Source organism: Clupea harengus, chromosome 25, assembly GCF_900700415.2.
Source record: "Clupea harengus chromosome 25, Ch_v2.0.2, whole genome shotgun sequence".
Classification (NCBI taxonomy): Eukaryota; Metazoa; Chordata; class Actinopteri; order Clupeiformes; family Clupeidae; genus Clupea; species Clupea harengus.
The window spans coordinates 11,909,158-11,932,215 of record NC_045176.1 but is presented as its reverse complement, the minus strand read 5'-3'; the positions used below and the strand labels follow the sequence as shown (position 1 = coordinate 11,932,215).

Sequence of the window (23,058 nt, the reverse complement as noted above, 5' to 3'; positions counted from 1 at the left end):
GTCATAGTAGCTGCTTTGTCATGATTCTCATGTTTTCTGTCAGGATCCCCCTGTGATGCTATACAGCCATACATAGCATCACATCAACTTTCTTGCTCAGTCACACCTTTCAAAGAGGTGCATAGGCGCGGTGATGTCCTGCATTAGGTTGCCCATCTGGCCACTAGGGAGTTTTACCCATCATTCGACCTGTCACCATCTGTCATTTTCCAGTCTCAATTGGTAACTTATCATTGGGATCCTCTGTAATTTGGTACTACAATAATCCAATTTTCTCAGGTTTGGGAAAAAAGCATTTGAGAACCACTATAGCCAAGGAAACTGTTTAAAATAATAAAAACATAATGTCTTCTGACAACAAAAGATAAGTAAATATAAGTGTAAATGGGAAATAATTGTCATAGAACATCATAGCATAGATCCTTTTTTTTATTAGTCTGTGTGTGTGTGTGTGTGTGTGTGTGTGTGTGTATTTGCATGTGTGTCTGTGTAAGTGTGCCTCATGTCACAGCTCAAGTTCTTCTCTGTATTTCTGGATCTTTTGTCTTTGGTCTTCATCAGCCATGGTCAATCAGTCTCTGACTGTGAATCTCCAGGCTTGCGGGTCTTTCGGTGCTTGATCTCTGATCCGTGGATGGTCCCCTTCCTCCTATGGAGTGGTCATGTGGAGTCTGAAATGAGAACTACAGAAAAATGCCCCCCTTTTCCCACAGGAATCTGCGCATATCCAACATACATCAACACAAATATAAACACAATGATAAAACAGTTTATTTATTTATTTATATATATATATATATATATACAGTTTATATAATATAAAAGTACCCCCCTTTTAATAATGCACGTTTTTCAATGTGTGTTACTGTCAAAATTTGGAATTTTAATTTATCAGCTGCTTATGACTGAGCTACAGTCATTCTCTTCAAGCAGTGATTTGTCTGGCCAGGTGTTAAAGGAGTCCTCTTTGGGTGTTTTGTCTTGAGACTATGCCAGTTGCGTCTCTAGACTATGTACTTTCTTAAGCAGGTCTTGATAGCCTTTTCTCCTTGTCTGTGGGGAGTAACACCTGGCTTTGTGTCCCCCTCTTTCCGCATGAAAAACAGCAAAAGTCCTGATTTTCTACTATTCCCTATGAACTAGGCTTCTAAATGCAATCAGATCGGGTGACCTTTTGTTTGTTCTGTATGATAATTAAGACCTGGCAGACACAAATAGATGGTAGAAGTAAGGATGAGCACTGGTAGGAGATAAACTTTAGATTCAAGATGAGGGAATGTGCTTGGCCCTCATCAAGCAGATTCAGTTTTATTGAAGTGTACAGCTTGGCAAATGCAAATAAAACTCTCAACAAATGCTAGTAGAAGCCATCTTTTATAGAATTGAGATTAAACATGTTGTACGGATATAAATGTCTGAGATTGGGTCAGACACAGCTGTCTGTCAAATATGTCTACTTTCAGAGGCTTACCAAGGTGTTTTCTATTTATAGCAACCATCAATACGCCTCCCTTGAAACTACAGGCTGAAGGTGGGTGCTGCTCACACATGCACAGTGAGAAAGGGAGGCAGAGAGAGAGAGAGAGAGAGAATAATCTCCTTTCTCTAACCTCACTCTGAACTGCTGCTGTTTACTGTGCTGGGCCACAAACACTCAGGTTCCTTGCTAATCTGTCGCCATGGGAACTGTTTTAATTTAAGAAGCCATGACAGTTTCCCCATGAGTACCCTTCTTTGTCAATTCCTTTTATCACATATCTCCATCAGCAACAAGAAGAATGGGAGGCTGGGCACGATCTGGAATGAATTTGTAGTATATGGTATTAGACTGGGAGATACATCTTATATTCGATCGCAGCAGTGCTCTGTTGTCTGTAGTCATTGTTTTTCTTAGTGCTGACTACATTGAAGCCGAGAGAGATGACAAGTTCAGACATGCACTGTGAGGTGTAAAAAAAAAAAAAAAAAAAAGCGTGTATGCAACCATCCAACAGGGGGGAAAACTGTGTGTATGTATGTGAGAGAGAAGGAGTGAGTGAAAAAGAGATTTGGAGAGAGTGAGCAACTTAAGGACACCTCCCTTCCTTGTCCTTCCCTTTCCTCAGGCCGGTTCTCTCTGCATTTGGCTTCCAGGGAGGTTGGCCCTGTGTCCTGGGGTTGTGTGTAAGGCAGGCAGTGATAGGCACACAGGTTCTCAGTAATCTCCCATAAACCCTGTCTAATTAGGATAAGGGAACCTTTGCACCTCCCTCCTGATTATTGATCATAGACTTTTTCGGTCATGTGCCTCATTCTTCACACATACATAGGGCACGGACAGGATTGCCATTTTGCACTATAGCTTTGTAAAGATGAATGCTTTATGCTTTCAAATGCTTTTTTTTCAAACATATTCTATTGCATTATACATATGATTGCAGACATTTCAAAATGAACGACCTAAAGCTCTAATGCCGCTGGATTCCTATGTGTAGTGTGCCTTATCATGGTGTCCAGTTTATTGTTTGGGCGGTCACCCCAGCTAATGTTTCCCGATGGCCAAGCTATAAATAGGCTGAAGCAGGCCTACTGAGACTGTCATCTCAGATCTGCCACCAGCTACTGCTTTTTAGGCATGCCCATCTCCCCCTACTGTGTGTTTGAGTGTGTGTGTGTGTGTGTGTCCGTCCCACACATACCCCCTTTAGCACCTTCTTGTTGTGTTGCATTAGCATATTGTATGTGTGTGTGTGTGTGTGTGTGTGTGTTTGCTCTTCCTGTAATGTCCTGCAGGGCTGCATGCTCTGACTGTCTTGCGTGTTTGTTTGTTTGTTTGTTTGTTTTGTTTACTGGCTCGCTTGTTTTAGTTTGCTCATTAATGGACTGTCCCTTAGAGCTCTATGCACTGCATGTTGGCGTGCTATGGTGTGGTTCAGATCAGAGAGTGTGGCAGCCCTTTTGTGTGTGTGTGTGTGTGTGTGTGTGTGTGTGTGAGCTCCTGCATGTGCTGTGAGTCTGCAGATGGGGGCGTTTCTACATGGAGTGAGGGCCTGGTGGAGACGCAAGCACTCAGTAGGACGGAGACCCAGTCCCGGGTCCTTCTCTCTCCTTGATTACACGGGCTAGATTAAGAGGATTCCGCAGTGGCAGTGTCTTACTCCACACTCTTTGCACACATCCTGACTGATCCCTCTTCCAGCACGTGCACTGTGCGCACACACACAAACACGCATGCACACGGACACTGGCACACACCAGTGTGATAGACACGAACACACACATACACACACACACACACACACACACACACACACACACACACACACACACATTTTGTGCGTAATCTTGTACAGCCACCTGAAGGTTTGCAATATTTGCATAATCTAGACCACGTGCCCCAAATTTCCCAAAGCACACACCTACAGCGTTAAAACGGGCTCCTCCCTGTATTTGTTCTTGGTCTAGTTTGATCAACTTTGGTTGAGTCTGCCATTCAGTGCTTTAGTCAGCTTGTGGTAAATTAAAACAACTCCAGTTGGTCAGCTGCCCGATCCCCCAGATCAGGCTTTCGGACTGAAAATCCTCTGGGGAAGCACTAATCCATTGCTTGTTAGGAGAAAAAAAAAATGATTTAGGAGGCAAAGCTTTATCTATTTTTAGCTAGCTTAAGCTCTTTATTGTGTCACTGTTTACCTTCGAAAGGCCTGCTTTGCTGACGAATGAAGTGGAAATAGATGAATGATTAAATAGATAGGCAGATAGATAGATACATACATACTGTACATATATGGATAGACATACATATAGATACATACATACATAGATGGATAAACATACAGATAGATAGATAGATAGACATACAGATAGACATACAGATAGATAGATAGATAGATAGATATTTGAAATCCTACTTTGGTACCAACTTTCCCATCTTCTTTCACTCAGAAATGCTGTCTTGACTGTGTCAAATTGGGGATTATTCAGGGATTTAGACCAAATTGTGCCCTTACTTTCTTTGGGTCTTACTTTCTTCCCTTTACATAGACAATGATAATTCCCCCGTTAGGTGTAGACAGATCTTTTCATTAGTCACATGATTGCACAACACTTAATTAAAACATGTGAACTTTCACACATCTCATAGAGCTCCTTGCAGTATTTATGCTAACTTCAGCTGCTAATTGATCATTGTCAGGGAACAAAACATTTCAGACAGATCTGGGAGGAAGGGAGTCATTTTTGAGGAGCTGCAAAGCCACCATACCAAAATAGAAATTGCCCAGATACTAAATATCCTTTTCTGTCGAAGAGATTCCTTTTTTTTTAAATCATATGGTCCACAGTGGCATGCTTATGATCTGTTCTTGACAAGATATTTTATGGCTGCAATTAAGGTTAAAGTTTGACTGAAGTCATTTGGGCTAAGTGCCTTTTCTGAAGGGCGAAGCTGCAGCGAGGCCCACCTGGGAGTGGCCATTCGCCAGATTAATAGAGCGTCTTCCGACCCACAGCTGGACCGTACTCCAGTCTCTGGCACCATCCCGCTGGGTGTTAAATTGAGCCTTTTGTGCCGAGAGCTTTAAGTTTTTATTGGGCTTGGGGTTATAGCACATTACAGCCTAGGACACTGTACGCCACACAGCAGCATTCCAGAAAGAAAAAAAAAACATATGCCAAAGACTACTCAACATTTGTGTTTTATGTTGATAACATGGAATTATGATGGATGATCTTATAGGCTTCCTTTGAATAAATACTTTTGCCTACAATTGAAGATACCTCTAAATGACCAATTCTAAATTTAAATTGTGTTACATGTAATGCGTTCTCATAATAGTTATGGTTGTGTTCTCTCTGCACAGTATAGTATTTATTTGATGAAACTGCTGGAATCAAATGGTGTGCAGCACAGACAGATGCAGCAGCAAATCACGTAAAGGCTTCAGGCGCGATCTGTCTAAAAAAAACCCATCCCTGCAATTACTGGGGCAACAGCTTGACCATGAGCAAATGTTTACAGTCAATGACTGTCAGTCATCGACTGGAAATGAATTCAACGACCCCTGTAATGTTTAGTCTTTCCTATGTCGAAGAGCACTGTTTTCTGCTTTTGATAATACTTGTTTTTCCAGATTGCAGTTATTATTACAATCTAATCAGTTCATTTCAATTGTTATGATGTAAGTTATGTGGGCATGAGAAAAGATGTTGCCATCTTCCTGGAGCTGCTATCTCATCACTGTATTGTATATTCGTAAGTAACATCCTTTTCTAACGTGTTTGATGGAAGCCAGCACTCTGACTCTTGGTGTGCCAGTATATCCCCGTAGGTGACTGTGACAGACTGGATCAGACTAAATCAGTTTGGATCAAACGGCTTGCCCATAACAAACCAGATGCAAACAGTGATGCTTTACAGATGCAGATACAGATACTCCAAATACTACTCTTGCTGTCTTCTGTTAAACCAAAAGGGGGAAGGAAGGAGAAATCACAAGTGGGTGTGAGAGAAATCAAACGGAAGCCTTCTTTTCTGGTATGACGCTGTGGCCATAACATTGTTAGGGGAATGAACATGGAAATTAAATAAGCTGAGTCTACCGATACACAGAATACCCTAAAATAGTATAGATTGTGAAACACACACACACACACACACACACACACTTTACTTTCAAGTCCGATCATGTACCTGTTCAGATTTCTAACGAGTTGAGAAGTTGAATGAGCCCCTGTTCAAGAGCATGACAACTATGAGAATCCATCTCAACCATGGACCTCCTCAGGCCACTGAGGCTCTAAGGGGGCCTGTGTAGGCTACAGTGCATACATGACAGATGGAGTCAGCGCAGCGCTGAGAGGGACCACCACAGTGTAATCAGCACGGGCCAGACAAATGAACCCCCACTAGCTATGTTCCACTGGTGGACATTTTAAAGTTTCATACTAAAAAGTATGGATCTATCAGTGGGGTAAGTGTAACTGAAATGTGCCCAGGGCACACATTATATGACCACATGATTTGTTCTTGATATCTAGTTAGGACGGCATTAATGCAATGTTATGTGTGGCCGTACATTGCATTGTATTGTTTCCCAAATGATAAAAATCCTAAATATAAAACATGTTCATGAGGACATCAGGTCCAGTATATTATAGATCAGTGACACTGTGCTTGGCGTGGAATACTCCATTGTGTATTTACTTACAACTACTGCATGCAGTAGGCTTTCATCTCTCTCCCTTTTGAATGCTGTGAAAGGGGAGATAGCTATACCTTCTATCCATCTAATGCGTCTACCCTTCTTCACGAGGATTTGTTTCAACATGTCTCAGGTTGGAGTGGGAGAGAGCAACATCACTGTGTGTGTGTGTGTGTGTGTGTGTGCGGCATTCACATGGCCTCATCTGGGCCAGAAATGGGCTTGCATGGAGAGATGATCCATGGGTGCCAGTACCATTAGAGAGGCATTGAGACAGTCTGCTCCCATAGTTCCTGCTGATTTTCTGTCTGTGTTGCACTCCCTCTGAGCACAGCACTAATTCCCATCCGATGACGCCTCGCTCCACTGCACTCAACACGACAGGAAACACCCAGGAGTTCACGGATTGAGAAAAAAATGCTACACACAGCGATACATGGAAATACACAAGTGTGCGGAAATACACAAATACGCAAGTGCGTGTGTAAACACGCACACACAATCATTATTGATCCATCGTGATTCCAGCCTGATCAATATACACCGATATAATATTCAATATGAGTGAGTGGAGACCTGACTTAGGGATCAGATGGGTGAAATGCTGCATCTGTACCCACTGACCTACAAAGAATATGGGTTCAGCCCAGCCTAGAGAATGGATTAGCCTAGAGATGAGAAGCTGTGAAGTGGGATTGCACTGCAGAAGTGGTAAGCACAGATGTGTGTGTGTGTGTGTGTGTGTGTGTGTGTGTGTGTGTGTGTGTGTGTGTGTGTGTGTGTGTGTGTGTGTGTGTGTGTGTGTGTGTGTGTGTGTGTGTGTGTGTTGTGTATGAGAAGAGACTTAAAATGAAGATGAGATTGTTGAGATGTGTCTGTTTGTCTTAAGCCCCCTCACATGTTCACACAGACATAAAGTATACACGTGTGTACTCAGAGACATAGCCAATGATAACTATAGGGTGTTTGTGTGTTTGTGCATTTATGGGCCAACCCCCTTCCTTTCTAGGCTATTTTTGATCCAGAGTGTCAGCTTCTGTTTCTATGACAGCTCCAACAGACAGCGGAAGGGAAATGAAGAGAGAGAAAAAAAACTACCCCCCCCCCCCCCCCCCCCCCCCCCCAAAAAAAAGAAAAACAGAAATGATTCAAATTGGATTTTGCTGCTTGTGACTCTGAGGCGCTGCCTGTGTGTCTGGATATCAATCGAAAGCGACACCAGCTGTAGCCGAGGCCAACGCACACTGAGGCACATGCAGGCAGATTGCTTCTGTTTTCCTGAGTTGCTGCCCTTTTCAGAGACTGCACCGTAACATTCACCAAAGGTCTCGCAGGAATGGGTTTGGGTGCTGGTGTGGGACTGTTTATCTTTGTAAGAGTGCATGACTACTGCAAAGCTAAGTTGGTGGATATTATTATTATTATTATTATTATTATTATATTGATGCAGTAGTATTGATAGTACTAGTAGTAGTAGTTTCATCGGTGAACACGGTTCGTGTGTGCCTGTGAGTGAGCAGAGGTGGGTAGAGTAAGCAAAGGCTAGGCTCTACAAAAGTGACACAAGCGACTCAGCAGAACAATGGCGCATGAGCGAACACTTTTACTACAGTAACGTCACATCATGTTATCTGAAGTTAGAGTAACTCATCTTAAGGTAAATTCAAAATGATATATGTTATATATACCATAATACCACACTACCATAGGCCCTATCGGGAACGTGGTTCAGTGAATGAGCAAATGTTAATTTTAATAACATCATTCTAATGTCAGCATTAAGTTACCTTGAACAGCAGACTATGGTTAACTTTAGCGCTTTAACAGTAACTTAATGTTAGCCTATCTCACTCTGGTGACTAGTTAGCTCTCGATATACTGTTATATTAGGCTGCCAAAATACAACAGCAAAAAACAACAGTGCAACTTTACATAAAAAAGGTCCTTCCCATACTTCTGGAAAATGTACGTTTATGTAAGTGTACAATTTGCCCCCACCAATGCAGCCCATAGCCAAAGCAATCAACGTAGGCTAGAAACTGTGCACGTGTGAATAAACATCATTTAATGTTAAAGTAGTGAGACGTGTGTAATGGATTATAAGTACATTTTCTAAATCGTAAATGTACTTCAGTATGAGTAAAAGAAAGTCTGCATTACAGTTTGCTGGGAAAATACTTTACAGAGTAAACGTAACGCTTTACTACACCCCTCTGTGTGTTAGTGTGTGATGTGTGTATGTTTGCAAACATCTGTGTGTGTGTGTGTGTGTGTTCCGGGGTGGGAGAGTGCAGGCGGGTGGCCTACAGTAACCGGGTGTACCTGGGGACCAGCGAGAAAGAGATTGAGGTGGGCCAGGTGGGGACTGGACGCTCTTTCCCCCGTCAGATGCCCTTGGAGCATGGTTCACTGCCATTTGCCTCCATCAGACGTGCCTTTGTTCTCAGGCAATGAGGGCTGGTGAAGTGCGACCATTGACTGACACCTGACGCCCATCAAAAGCTTTAGATAATGGAACACACTCCTATCGGCCACACACTCAGCCTTTCATCCTACAGCCTATTTTAGGAAGCGAGGAAGCCCTCAAGGAATTGCACTGTTTGGAATGAGGGGAAAACTGCTTGTCTAGCCAGGGAGCAGTGTGCCTCATTACTTGCCCTGCCTCCATCGGAAATGACCAGAAAGCCAACAGAGAGAGAGAGACAGAAGGCAATAACAGGAGCAGAGTTACATAATGTTTGGGGTGGGCATTGGTATAAGACAAAAAGGATATTAGCTGAAGAGTCTTTTGTCCGTCCCCCCCCCCACACACACACACATATACAAACACACTTACACACACAGGAGCAGAAAATCATTACCACTGTGTCCATCATTAAATGCCTTGCAGCATCAGAATGGTTACTGAAGCTGAAGTCTACACAGATCAGCATGTGGGTGGCTACTATGAATTGCAATCTGACATTTCTCCCGACAAGAATAAAACATGAGTCAGCTGCCACACTTTGAAGAAACTGGACAAATGATGCTTTCGCTGACGCGCACACACAGATCCTATGCTTCTTCTCTGTGTTCTCCCGCCCGTCTGACTGCAGTTTGCCTCACTTGCTCCGTAACTCCAACCACCCACCTCATTGTTCCAGGAAGTCAACTGGTGGAGCGAGGTGCTAGCAACACCAAGGTCATGGTTTCAATTTCCAGGGAACACACGTGCCGAACAAAAGATATGCCTGCCCCATGAGGTAGGAGTAGGTTTGGATGGCTGTGTGTGCAGACTAATTTAATAAGTCATGTAAATCCAACAAGCATCTCCCCCTTTTGATTAGGTTTATGCCAGCTCATGACACCACCCTTAGCTTTTCTGGAGGCTCCCATGGACCACAGTGGGGCAGCTGTATTACAACGAACACAATATTAGAAGAGATGTCTCTGATGAACGGAGATGAGAATAAAAAAACATAATTACGGCACCACACTGTGTGATGTGCAGACTATCCTAAGGCATTTGCTGTGGTCTGTTGTTGTCCTCTCTTTCCAGGAGGAAAGAGTGAGTTATTATGTATTTCCCTGTGGGAAATAATCAGCCTATGAGCACTTGATAAACTGATTGCTCTTCCCAAATACTCTATCTGTCTATGAATGCAATGGGAAGAATGCCAGCATGTCATAGTTATGTATTAATTCAACGTGAGATTAATATTGTCGTATCGCTTTCCTCTAGTCACTCATGGGGTGGTTTCTGTCAAGTGACAACTCTTCTGAAGTCAGCGAAGCAGATGAAGAGAGTGTAAAAGAGTGTAGACATATGTTGCCCTAGGGGACACGGGTTGTGACATTTGCACCTAGCCTGTTGTTGTTCTTCTGCCAGAGAGTGCATGTTCACCTTGCGATGTCTCTGTTTGGAAGTGTGAATTCTACAGAACCAATCCTTGCTGCTGGCTTCTCTTAATTTCCTTCTTCCCCCACTGGTCAGTTAGCATTATTCAAAGAACAATGTGGTGGATCAACCTTTCACTACAATGGGCAGCTTTGTAAATATTTCATTTTTTTGTCCATGCCTTTGTGATGTCTTTTTACTCTTCTGGAATCTGGAATTGAAGATTCACCACCCGCTTTCTAGCTGGTGAAACCAGAACAAACAGAAAGACTTTGTCATGATTCAGACAACAGCAGAGTTGCACAATCTGAGGCGGGCCAGTCCACTAAACACTCACTATTATGTTGCCCTGGCAGTCTTTGATCCCCATATTAAAAACATCCCATAATATAGCTGCAAGCAGCAACAAGGGGGCCAAGCAGCCCAGCAAGCCAGAGTTGCCATGGAAACTTGATGTCATTATGTCAAAGGCATGGCTCTAAGCACTCAAAGCAACTTTCATGTCAATCAACCAAAGATTGGCCGAGATATGAGTTCACTTCCTGTTCAAGGAACTCACTGAAACCTCAAAAAGGAGTAAAGCCCTGTATACTTTTTCATAATCCACCATTACGCTCTGCAATTCTCAGTATCAAATACTTTTGTTGTTTTCTGAGAATTCTCAGAATCTCAGTGGGACCTCAGGGACCTCACTGAAACCTCAAAAAGGAGTAAAGCCCTGTATGCTTTTTCATAATCCAGGGAGGGAGAGAGGGAGAGAGGGAGAGAGGGAGGGAGAGAGAGAGAGAGAGAGAGGGAGTGAGAGAGAGTTAGAGGGAGAGAGAGAAAGAGAGGTAGAGAGAGAGGGAGAGAGGGAGGGAGAGAGAGAGAGAGAGAGAGAGAGAGCGAGAGGGAGAGGGAGAGGGAGAAAGAGAGGGAGAGAGAGAGGGAGAGAGAAGGTCTTTTTTCTGCCCCAACCCCCACAATGATATCCAACCCCCCACCTCTACCTGTGAAGATTGATCTATTCAGTTGCTGCTCGCCAACAGATGTAATGCCATTTTCTCTCTTCTCCACCCCTCACCCCCTTTTAATTTTTACGCCTTTTGTGGTGATGTTTCCATTTATGGTATCACTGTAAGCCACCTGAACATAATCATGTGAGGTGACTGAGAAGTGCAGGTGACTTCCCCCTATGTGTCACACTATTTTAAGAGCATTTTCACAGGCATGAGGCGTCAACAGGCTCTGAATTACATTAAAGTTTCCTTGGCTTGGTGTGATAAAAAAATAGTGTTACCAAATGTGAGAAAGTAACAAGTAAGAATGCGTTCTAGTAGTATATGTATCATATATTAAGGATTTTAGTCAGTGCTTGTGCAGCTTCAACGATAGCCCATTACAAAATGATATTTTCCAAGATATGTGTTAGGACAAAGGAGCATTTGGATATGCACAAACACACTTTCTTGCTTTGTGTGTATGACAGGGCTTATCTACACAGATTATTTTGAAATCCAGTCTGCCATTAGAATTGATACCCTCTGCCAGTCTTAATCACTTGAGGTTGTCATAAAATTCAGCCTTAATGCATTTGTTGTGAATTTCTCAGATGGATATTCCCTCAAATATCCTCTAGCTTAAATGTAATCGAAAAGGAAGATATCTTTCCGTTTACCGATTCGAATTAGTGTCTGGGAATCGCTTCTTTTCAAATCTTGCTGGTCTTTCCAATCTGTTGAGTTACTGAGACGTGCTTTATCCCAACCTCACATTGCGCAGGCGTGATCCAACCTGAGCCCTGCGAATAGCCTAGACTAGAACTCCGTTTGTCGAGTGAGAGGCTACGTATCGCCCAGTTTCCCTCATCACAGAGAAGAAACTACTCGTAGAAAATGCCGTCAATATCTACCCGTTAGAACCTTCTCCCCAGACAGCCTGAGGCATGCCTGTATCCTCGGCTGCAGTTCTCCACGGCAAACATCAGATTTCAACCTGTGGATAGCAGGCGGAAAGAGCTGGGCACCACACTGCCGCTCTGCCCGCTTCAGACACAGCTATCTGGGACGCTTACCCAGAACTTGCTTTCGCGTTTGGTCAAGGGAATCTCTCCGCGGCGCAGACTGTGACAGAGTATCAGCTTTCGGCTTATGAATGGCCCTGGCATGGAGGAAATTCCGTTTCAGAAAGTCAAAACCCGGCGGAAGAGAGGCCACTGTCCGTCCGGCGTCCCTCTTACCGCCATTGTTTGCGAGGACGAGTTTGATTGCAAAGAGCTAGAGTCCCTCTTCCACAACTACAACCTGAAGCTGGAACAGACCTCGACCCTTAAAGCGCTGGCTGTACTTATCATCATGGCTTTGACCCTGGCTGTGGTGGAGCTGCTCTCCGGTCCTAACCTCACCATCTCCAAGGGGTCCCATCCGGTGCACTGCATTATATTCATCTCGCTGTTCATTGTGACCAACGTCAAGTACCTGCAGGTGACCCAGCTACAGCAGATCGTCAACCTGACCTTGCTGTTCAGTTTCACCTTCTCCTTCCTCAGCTGCCCGTTCCCGCACAGCGCGGCCGGGATGGTACCGCCAACCGCTCCTGAGCAGGGCATGTGGCAGCTCATGCTGGTGACATTTGTCGCCTACTCACTCCTGCCTGTCCGGACACTGTTGGCCATCATATTTGGCATTATGGTTGCCATATGTCACATCATTGTTACAGCCACTTCGGTAACGGTGAAAAGGCAGAAATTGTGGAGAACGGTGAGTGGGATTTTTAGCTTCTATCTTTCTCTTTCCCTCTGCAACCCCACCACACTGAAACAGTTTTAGATCTTTGCTCAGGTGTTGTTTACGCTTAGGCTATATTTGTGAGTTAATTCCCATGCGATACGGGGTTATTAGGTTTAGTCAACAGGCTTGCGAAAACACAGTGGCGTTGCACAGAAGTTACCAACCCAGAACTGTTCATTTCAGCACCTGTACGTGGACAGCGAACGTAACGTTTTTGAAACAGGGCTTAAAGATACAGTCCGCTATCCGGTTTCGCGAAAGCTTGTTGATATTTGAGCTCAATCAAATTACACTCGTCCCTTCCGTGCTCCTGAAGCACCGTGTTGATTAGCATTGTTTATGGTTTGGTTCGAGCCACTATGTTTGTTTCCCATTTACAGGGCCAAAACTGTGTGCGAACACCGGAGTTTTTTTGAGCGCAAACACTGAACAGACAGCTAGATGAACGTGAGGAGGAATTCGCTGCAAGACCCCTGAAACATACGACGGAAAAACCTGTTCATAACAAGATTTCCGAATTGTATGTAGGCAATCCATCAGCCTTAAAAATACCTTTAAAATTCCAAACATTAGCCTTCTTGCAAGTTAGCTCAGCTCTCTAGTCTTGGACAGCCACAGCAAATCAGTATAGATACACAGATATATTAACATTAAGTGAACATTAGTTACAGTCACGGTTTCCCTACATGATGTCAACAAAAGAGGGTTCAAGCAATCGTCGTGTAAACACGCAGTAAACTGCCAACGCTGTACGAGGACCTATCGAGGACCTCTAAAGTGACGCGTTGCTAAACTCGTACTTCTGACGCTAGACGGATTTTCACCATGAAGAGTGCGGAAGGTGAGAAGCGTGGGAGCGCATTCACCCTGGGGCCTTCCTACTGGAGATCTGACAGGCATATCACCGTAACGAAATATGTGGTACGGTAGCAGTGCCCAGAAACTAATATCCACTACAAAGAGAAAAAAAGCCCAGCGGACGTGTGTGGGTTATATCGGTCCTAAATGAGATATGTGTGCAAGAGAGATAGCAGTATTCTTACAGTACTGCTTCTAGTGTTTGATAACACTATGATAACAATAGGGACATAGGACAAATATTAGATTATTAGATATTAGCCCAGTGTTCTGTCCCAGCCATGACATAGATACCCTTAGACATCACTCCAAACATGAGTTCTTCAGTTTTTCAAAATTTCCACTGAAAACAATTGCATAATACAAAGCATACTACTACAAAGCAATGCATCGTAATCAACTTTGAGGCAAGCTGCTTTGCTTCACATGTAATGCGAATAGACAGTCTTGCTTAATCTTGCCACATCATCTCTTTTCATTGATTGTGGGGATATAATATCCCAGTGCCCCCTCCCCCCTGCTGCTGCCAACCCCATTTGTCCATGAGAGGACAGGCAGTCTCAGTAGGTGGCTGTGGTCGGGTCGCTGGTGAAGGGGCACGTGCTCCGCGTCAGTGATTGGTGTTCACGTCAGCCTGGCCTGACAGGGTCCCAGGGTGGGTGACGACTGACTTTACCCGTCAAGACTGAGCGCCGTCTCTCTTGTCCCAGAGCAGGGCTGACATCTCCCTCAGTTTTAGTGTGTGTGTGTGTGTGTGTGTGGGGGGGGGGGGGGGCTGGACGGCTGGACGGCTGGACGGCTGAAACCCTCCCCCAAAGGATGAGGCTGAAAAGTCCTTGATGCAGAACCAAAGTGAAGAACTAAAAAAAAAACTTGCTAAAGTAGGACATGGTTGAGGGCCCAATCCAATAGCTGGCTCTTAGGGTGGTGAGAGAGGACACAGTCGAGAAGTTATTTTGGACGTGAAGAGAGGCAGGGGCTGCAGCAGCAGCAGCAGCAGATTCCCCGGCTTGCTTGAACTAGCACAGATAAGCTCCCAGGATGTGTGTGTCTGTGTGAGTGTTGTGCCATTGTTCCAGAGGCTTTATTTCGCAGATAGCAATGGAGACTATCTTGGCTTAAGCTGAGAACTGGAGTTCAACTTTTATTTGAAACTCCTGAAGGAAATGCTACTTGTGACACTCCTTTAGTTTGAACATCTTTCACTGTAAGAGTACTTGGATTGTAACTGTATGTGAGTATATTATGTTTTAATGAACAGTGACTCAAGTTTCAATAATGTACAATTGAGCTGCTATCGACAAAAAATATTCCATGCCATATAGTTGTCTTGTGACAAATCCAGATTTTATAAATGGTAAAATTTGTATTGCACTTTACCTTCTATATGTGATAGAGGTGATGAAACCTGCGATGAAGCCTGTGAAACCACTTGAATATTAATTTGTTGTATTCCTGAATATTAATTTATCCATCAAACTTATCTTCTTAATACCCTTTTCCAAATATAGACCAGAAAACACGTGACAAGCACACTAGCACTAGGTTAGCTCAATATCTACCATTTAAACATCATCCTCCACTGATGTTGCAGTGAATTCTCCAGTGATTTATAACCCTTTTACATATATTTCATTCAGCTAATTAAGGCCAATGTTTGACCCAAGACTTGTGCAAAATATGTGTGCCACAATATTAAGAATGGCCTTAATCCCACTAGTGCTCTCAGCCCCTGGAGTGAGTCAGCACACTGCTTTATGTCCTGTCATACAACCGAACCAGCCAGAGAAGCCTGAGACCTGGAGTTGAACTATACTAAAGCTCCTCCCTGTCACCCCTGCCACCTATAGCTCTGGGCAGAGAAATCCCAGATCAACTTTGTCCCTTAAGATCCACCGGCCTCTTAAGATATAGAGTTGATTAGCTCTGATAACACACTGGGGTATGGACAGCCAAAGACACTGGGTTTTGCAATAAAATAATAATAAACTAAACTTGGTGATACCAGTGCTGGAATGTGTCATGTGATGTGAGCAATTCTGAACACATCTGAAGTGTGCAGCTGGGACTCAGTTTAATACAGAGAAATATGGAGCTGAGATGAGGGGCTCATCTGAAGCTGAAGATGTGAGATTTATTAAAAAAACAGCTCTCCTGAGTATGACCATTTTCCATATGTTATTTCACTTAAACCTTCTATTTACATTTAGTCATTTAGCAGACGCTTTTATCCAAAGCGACTTACATATGTGCGACTTACAATGTATACACATTTTACATTTACACTGATGGCACACTGCACATCAGGAGCAATTAGGGGTTCAGTGTCTTGCTCAAGGACACTTCGACAGGGAATCGAACTAGCAACCTTCTGATTACTAAACGACTTCTTTACCACTGTACCACTGTCGCCCACTAAACAACTTCTTTACCACTGTACCACTGTCACCCACTGTCATATTCTATGAAGAGCTATTAACATAAATTACAGATCATGCAAACCTTCTTAACCAACAGACAAGTGTATCACACCATAGTTCCATAGACTGCACCATAACTGTATGTAGTGTGTTTCTGATAAATACAGTTAAATACAGTGTGCTAATATCCATGAAAGTAATAACTGATAATGCATTATTATGGAAATATATTATTTTGTATAATCTTTACTATATAGCAGTCTATTATGAAAATGTATTGTGATACATCAACAAGAGCTTCATAGAAAGTAGCGTGAACATTTCAAAATGTTGGCAACTGGTATAGCGGTTCTGTGCTATGACTTCTTTTATAGCCCTACTTCTTTTTGTGCCTGTTAAACAATAACACTACAGAATATCCATTACAATGAGGAAATCAGAGAGGGCTGCAGCTGAACCAAGTCTGAAGTCTGCTGGCGTTTTGCCTCTTTTTCCAAACCCTAGCATCTATTAAACAGGCGTGGTGTAAATAAATAGTTGTGAAGAACTTATGCATGAGCAGCAGAAGTGATTAATGTGCGCGGCCTGATGAGAGCATATTACAAAAGACTGGTGGGAGGGGGGGGTGTAGGGATGCACGCATGTGTAAAGGTCAATCTCCCTTATGCTCACACACATACACTCACACACAGACACACACACACACACACACACACACGCATACACACACGCACACAGGCACAGATATACTTGGCATAAAAAGGACATAATGTATTCATAATTTAATAATGCACTGTTTACACACTTTGACACAGTCTCTCTCTCACACACAAACACACTCGAACACAACCACTTACACGAACAAACCGAGTTTCTTCACTGTTTATAGTTATGAACTTTGCTGTGCACGAATAATGGGTTTGTTGCTGAGTTCTCACACACTAAAGTGTGTTCGGATAAAGGCAAGAGTAGCTTTGATGCTGTGTGTGTGTGTGTTTCCAGTTGGTGGCCAACACGGTGCTCTTCACCAGCGTGAACCTGTCGGGGATGTTTGTGCGCATCCTCACAGAGAGAGCGCAGAGGAAAGCCTTTCTGCAGGCGCGCAACTGCATTGAGGAGAGGCTACGCATGGAGGATGAGAATGAGAAACAGGTACTGCACGTGCATACACACCCAATAACACACACACACACACACACACACACACACACACCCAATAACACACACACACACACACACACAGCCTAGAGGTCATCTTGAGTGTGCTCTTAGTACTCTTGAGTGAGTGGTCTGTAATGTCTCTGAGACCATTTTTCATACCCCTTGGACCTGTTGTGCTATGTGCCCTTGTCCCCTAATCCCTTTTCTCATTTCTTTTTTTTCTCTTCCTCTTGTTGATACTCACTTGCATCTATGCCACATACACACACACACACACACACACACACACACCAACAGGAGCGTCTCCTGATGAGCTTGTTGCCCAGGAATGTGGCCATGGAAATGAAAGAAGACTTCCTGAAGCCCCCGGAGAGGATTTTTCACAAGATCTACATCCAGCGGCACGACAACGTCAGGTAGGGAGCCGCTCGTCCGACCCACCAGTTCCGCAACTTTGACGTCGCCTCTGTGATTCATCTTGCGCAGTGACATAACCCGCCCAACACAGCACCGCTACAAATGGGCACAGACAGAGAAGCGTGAGACTTCAGAAGCAGTCCACCAAAGTCAAACTTGTGTGCCAGTCAGCTTTATTTAGGCAGAACATCTTCCGAGGCCTTCTCTGGGAAGCTGGCTCGCTAATTTGGATTGCAGATATCGTTCAGAGGTTAGACAAACGAGAGTGGATACGGCGCTCAGGCAGCGGGAAGGGAAGAGTGGCAAAAAGCTAAGATTATATCGCTAGAACTGATGTTGGATGAGTACAAAGGTTCTGCTTGGAACACACAAAAGAAACATGCTAATAATGCACACAGTACCAGGCAGTAGTTTATTTTTAGAACGTATCCATTCTGTTTGGTCCAGTATTTAATTCCTGCTTTTAAAGAAGCACATACGACCATACTAGACTTCATTTCCCATTTCTGATTACCACAATAGCTTTCAGTGCCCCGACTACCCTGCAGGAGTCATTGTTATCATCTAACTTCACCCTCGATGATTACTTCTATGTTATCACCATTAAAAACTACAGTGTAGCCCACACAAATAATGTAGTATCCCACTCTGCAGAGACAGGGTTGCAAAGTACAGGCTGCTCAATTAACCCTAAAGTAACAGGTTATTAACCAGGGTATGTGTTCAAATCATCAGATACCTGCACAATCACGTGGTTCCTCTGAGAGGAAATGAAATTGAAATTTTGATGTTATTTTTAAGTAGAAAGCTGGATGGTCTTTTTCCACTCCATGGTGTGATAAAGTGGAGAAAGGAATTGTAGGAAGTGTCTCCTTCTATCAGTGGGCCGGGCTGGACCCTCTGGACATGTCCCGGTTCTTACACGACTCAAATTAACAGCCAACCAAGCACAACGGTACTCCAACGCCACGTAATGGCATACTCCTTAATGTAGTCTTTACTGCGAATGTTGGCAATTTATTTACTTTATTATTGTGCCGTTTCTGGACTTGGCCCTGCTTTAAGCTTCCTGTCTTGTTAGTTTTGTTTGACTGTGTTATCTTCGTGAGGCATCATGCTGTGGGAGATGTTGTTGCCCAGTGGAGGGAACCAGGGACAGATCAGACAAGGAAACAATAATAAGTTGCTGAGACAGCTTGCAGTGTTTTGTGCAAACTTCCATTACATGATCTGTGATATTACATTATTTGCTCAACTTGTTCATGCAGGACTAATAGGTGGTCATTTTATACAAGTGTCATGTAAGTGGTCAAGGGTCTTTCATTGGAAAAGGGCAAAACTAATATACTCTAATGGATGCTCAGAGGAGGACAGGATTTTACCTCAAACAGTTGAAAGAGACAAACTGAATCTGTAATGAATAACTCAATTAACATTAATTTTCTCACTGCAACATGGCATACAAAGGAGCATCTTTGTATCATCGTGAGGCCTTTCTTGAAAACACCCACTGCCTAAGATAAACAATTGACTTCTTGACAGTGGGAATATATATTTTTGGTGTAAAGGTTTAGCCTAGAGACAACCAATTCTCACATCCCACATCTTGAGAAATGCATTGCGATGGAGCGCAACAGACTATGCCAGTACTTGTTTTCTGGTGGGTTTGATGTTGCAGGGGTGTTCAAAAACAGTACTGACGCAGAATAATGTATCCTCCGCATGCCAGTATGAATAGCATGCACAACAATAATAGCATATTCACGTGGGTGGCATCAAACCCTTCTTTTCCATTTCTTTTCCTTTTCCATTTCATAACTTGATCAGCTGCTATTGTCAGTTCTAATAACTTCTACTATTCTCAGATTTATTCACAGGCAATGACTGGGTCTAAACACATTCATCAGAAAAATTATTTAAACTATTAAGTGTTTATTTTTATTGAGAGGGCCTTTTACATCTGTTACACAACTGCATTAACATTTATGATGTTAATGGTCAAGGTTTATGCAGTAACTTGACAAAGCAGCCTTTAAAAAAGGCTTTCCTGTAGGATTGAGGCCTTGAGGTTTTGAGGCTGAGGCGTATACGTGTTTGTGTGTGTGTGTGTGTGTGTGTGTGTGTCTGTGTGTGTGTGTGTGTGTGTGTGTGTGTGTGTGTGTGTGTGTGTGTGTGTGTGTGTGTGTGTGTGTGTGTGTGTGTGTGTGTGTGTGTGTGTGTGTGGAAGAAGGGTCTGTGGGAATGAGAGAGCATGGAGCTAAATGTCCACTGCAAGGCAATGGGAAATCAATCAGAGCAAGTTGATTTGCTGGACGACTCCCATCACTTAAGCAAGGAGATGAAGCGATTATATTCACCACAATGACTTGACTATTTATAAAATTCTGTCTCTCTTCTTCAGCTCTCCCCCACTCCATCTGTGTGTTAGCTTCTCTCTCTCTGTCTCTGTCTGCCTGGTCTTCCTCCTGTGTCTCCTGGGTGGCGAGGGGGGCACTAAGGCATGGGTAACAGGGTTTTACTCAGCCCCCCAGGATTAGGGAGCAGGTGGGGATTAAGTGCAACAGAGACTAAACTGTCATTGCGTAATGACGTGTGCAGGTTAAATCTGGACACATCGAGCCCTGGGGGCCAGGGCTCTCCTCCCTGCCTCAGCCCTTACTACCCTCTGACCCCGCGACCTTTAAGGGTCAAGGTCTGTATTGATTCATTCTGTTGCCCAGGCAAGCGCAGCAGCGCTGGGAGGCCAAGGGAAACCCATGCTGCTATCCTGTGGAGGTGACTGGCAGCTCTGAGTGTCTCAACAGCTCTGGAGCTCTAGACTGAAGTAGCCATTTATTTTCGACTGATTTTTCCGTACTGTGTAAGGTCAGCAGTCTGCTGTGATTACTCTGTGGCCCTGTTACCTCTGAATGATATTCACATAAATGTCAGTTGTGTGAAATACTGTGTGCATAAGTGCATTTCTTCATAGCTATGTCATATTGGTCCAACGGCTAAGAAAATGCCTGAAGAAATGGAGGGGAGAAAAAAAAAGAAAGAAGCCTCTTATTGTGTAGATGTGTTGCAATGAAGGGGAGCCTAGCCTGGGGAAATTCCCACAAAAGACTGTAATTCCCCTTGATAAGGGCAATCAGGGCATCTGCCTCACATATAAATACAGCAGTGTTTCATAATGTAATCTAATACTCTTTCAGAGGAGGTGGGTTTTCACCCTGCTACACACAGAGCTTTAATCTGCGACTGCACATTTGTGTCACAGAACGAGCGGGGGAGTTGCAGTGGAGACAGGGAAAGAGAATTACAGTGTGTGTGAAAAAAAAGGAGAGCAAGAGAGAGAGAGAGAGAGAGAGAGAGAGAGATGATGGGAAGGATCAGATGCATTCCCTCTCCGAAACGTATCATCATCCCTTCCCTCCTGTGATGACGATGGTGTTTTCATGCTTCTTTTTAAACATTACTGTCAGCAGTAGAGGCAGTCAGCCTTTGGCGTCTACAGCTCTTGCACAGGGACCTCCTTGCTCAGCTCAGCGTTTGCCTGCGAGGGCATCTAGGCCTTCCACTGCCACTGCTGCTGCTGTGGGTATGACATACTTCGCTTAATCAGCATAAGTAATCACAACAGAGGACAGCAGAGGATGCCATCCTTGTGGAGTTTCAGGTTTGAGGTGCTTAATGTGACAACATCTTTGTAAAGAGTGCGGTTAGCCAGCTTTGAGGTCTGACAGATGTGTGCTGTCTCACCCTGTTCCCCCCCATGATCTCAGCGATCTATTATGAGCCCAGGTGGGACTGGGGGGGGGGGGGGGGGCACATGTTAGATGCACAAAGCCAAGGTGTAGTATTTTGGAGTTTTACTCACCATTGTGCTTTTGCTGGTGGAGTGACGCTTGATTTGTAAGCATTACCTCACTCAGCCCAGAAGGTCATCCTATCGTGAGCTTTAGCTTACTGCTACATTGACTTCTGTTTGGTGCCTTTTTATCATTTCTTGGAAGTCATTTTCTCATGAAAGGTTATGTTTATGAAATGTTATTGGAGGTGTATTTAGACACACTGGTATTAGTAGTAGTTAGTAAAGAACCGAGCATAAGCACATTTCTTCCCCTCTACACCTCTCTGTCCCTCTCCCTCTCCCTCTCCCTCTCCCTCTCCCTCTCTGTCTGTCGCTCTCTCAGCCCAGAGAGTGCAGTGTTGTGTAATGTTACGGAGTATTAGGCACACTTCATTTAAGGTTCTTTTAAGAGTGCATTTATGAGGGATTAAAGTACTTAACAGCTGCCATCACCAGCTCATCAATTATTTCCACCTTGCCAGGCAATATTCGGTGTTTGGCAGAGGCAAAGATGATTTTTTTCCCCTCTCCTTCCCTGGGCTTGTCTCGCGCATGAGGCATGGGCAAATAGCTCCTCCTAATACAAATATGTGTCAGTAGTTTATGGCGGTGGGTTACCGGTTTAGGGCTTTCTGACTCATAAATGGGGCACTGATGAGGAAGTGTGACGGTGCCGCTGTGTTTACGGTCTTGGAGCAGAGGGCTGCATGGAGTGTGACGGTGGATGAGAGGCGTTCAGACGGTCTGTGGGCTGTTTTTCCCCAGGTCACCCTAGTAACCACCCCCCCCTCCTGCCCCACACACACTACCCTCTCTCCCCCCCCCCGCTCCCCTCCAGATGAGTTTCAGCCTCTCCCTATCCTTCAGCAGGGTGGTATCAAGGCCTTGACTCACCACCCCTCAGATGGGGAATGACTGGGATTATCAGGAGAGTAATTGACCCGGGGCTCTGCTGTGACATTTTCCCCGCGCCTCCGGAACACCCTCATCAAATCAGAGTGCCATATGTCAACGGCTGCCAGGCACACACGCATGCACGTATACTCTGTGGCATGCAAAGTATACTTGCTTCCTCAGGCACACACACATGCACTTTTACTCTGAGGCATGCAAAGCATACTTGCTTCCTCAGGCCCATATCACATGCATACTGACTGCCTTTGATGCACACTTTATGCACATTTGTTGGCTCTGGCACACACTGCATGCATACTTCTTGTCTTTGTCATACATGTTTCTAGGGCATGCAGCAAGGATACTCACATTCGTCTTTGGTGCACTTCACACGCATATTTGCTGGCTCTGGTACACGCCATATGCATACTCGCGTTATCAGTCACAGGCCACACGCATACAGAACCCTGACAAAGCCCACAGACATTCTCACACAACAGGCATGCAACATGCATACAGTACTTGCTCTATCGGACACCATGCACGCACTAAATGGCTGCCTGCCTGCACGCTGTCCCACACACAGCAGTGAGCGGTTTCGGGGGGCGCCAGGCTCATGCGCCAGAAAGACGGCCCCAGCCGTTCATCT

At 44.3% G+C, this 23,058-nt stretch overlaps 1 protein-coding gene across 1 annotated transcript in view; it reads left to right on the top strand.

Moving 5' to 3' along the window:
• The first annotated feature begins 10,992 nt into the window (after positions 1-10,992).
• LOC105898467 (adenylate cyclase type 1) overlaps positions 10,993-23,058 on the top strand; it is a 45,261-nt gene continuing 33,195 nt past the window's right edge. Inside the window, exons 1-3 of the mRNA XM_031563367.2 lie at positions 10,993-12,797; positions 17,108-17,257; positions 17,564-17,682. Of these exons, the coding sequence (XP_031419227.1) occupies positions 12,189-12,797; positions 17,108-17,257; positions 17,564-17,682 (878 nt within the window). The 5' untranslated portion in view covers positions 10,993-12,188. The remainder of the gene's footprint in view (positions 12,798-17,107; positions 17,258-17,563; positions 17,683-23,058) is intronic.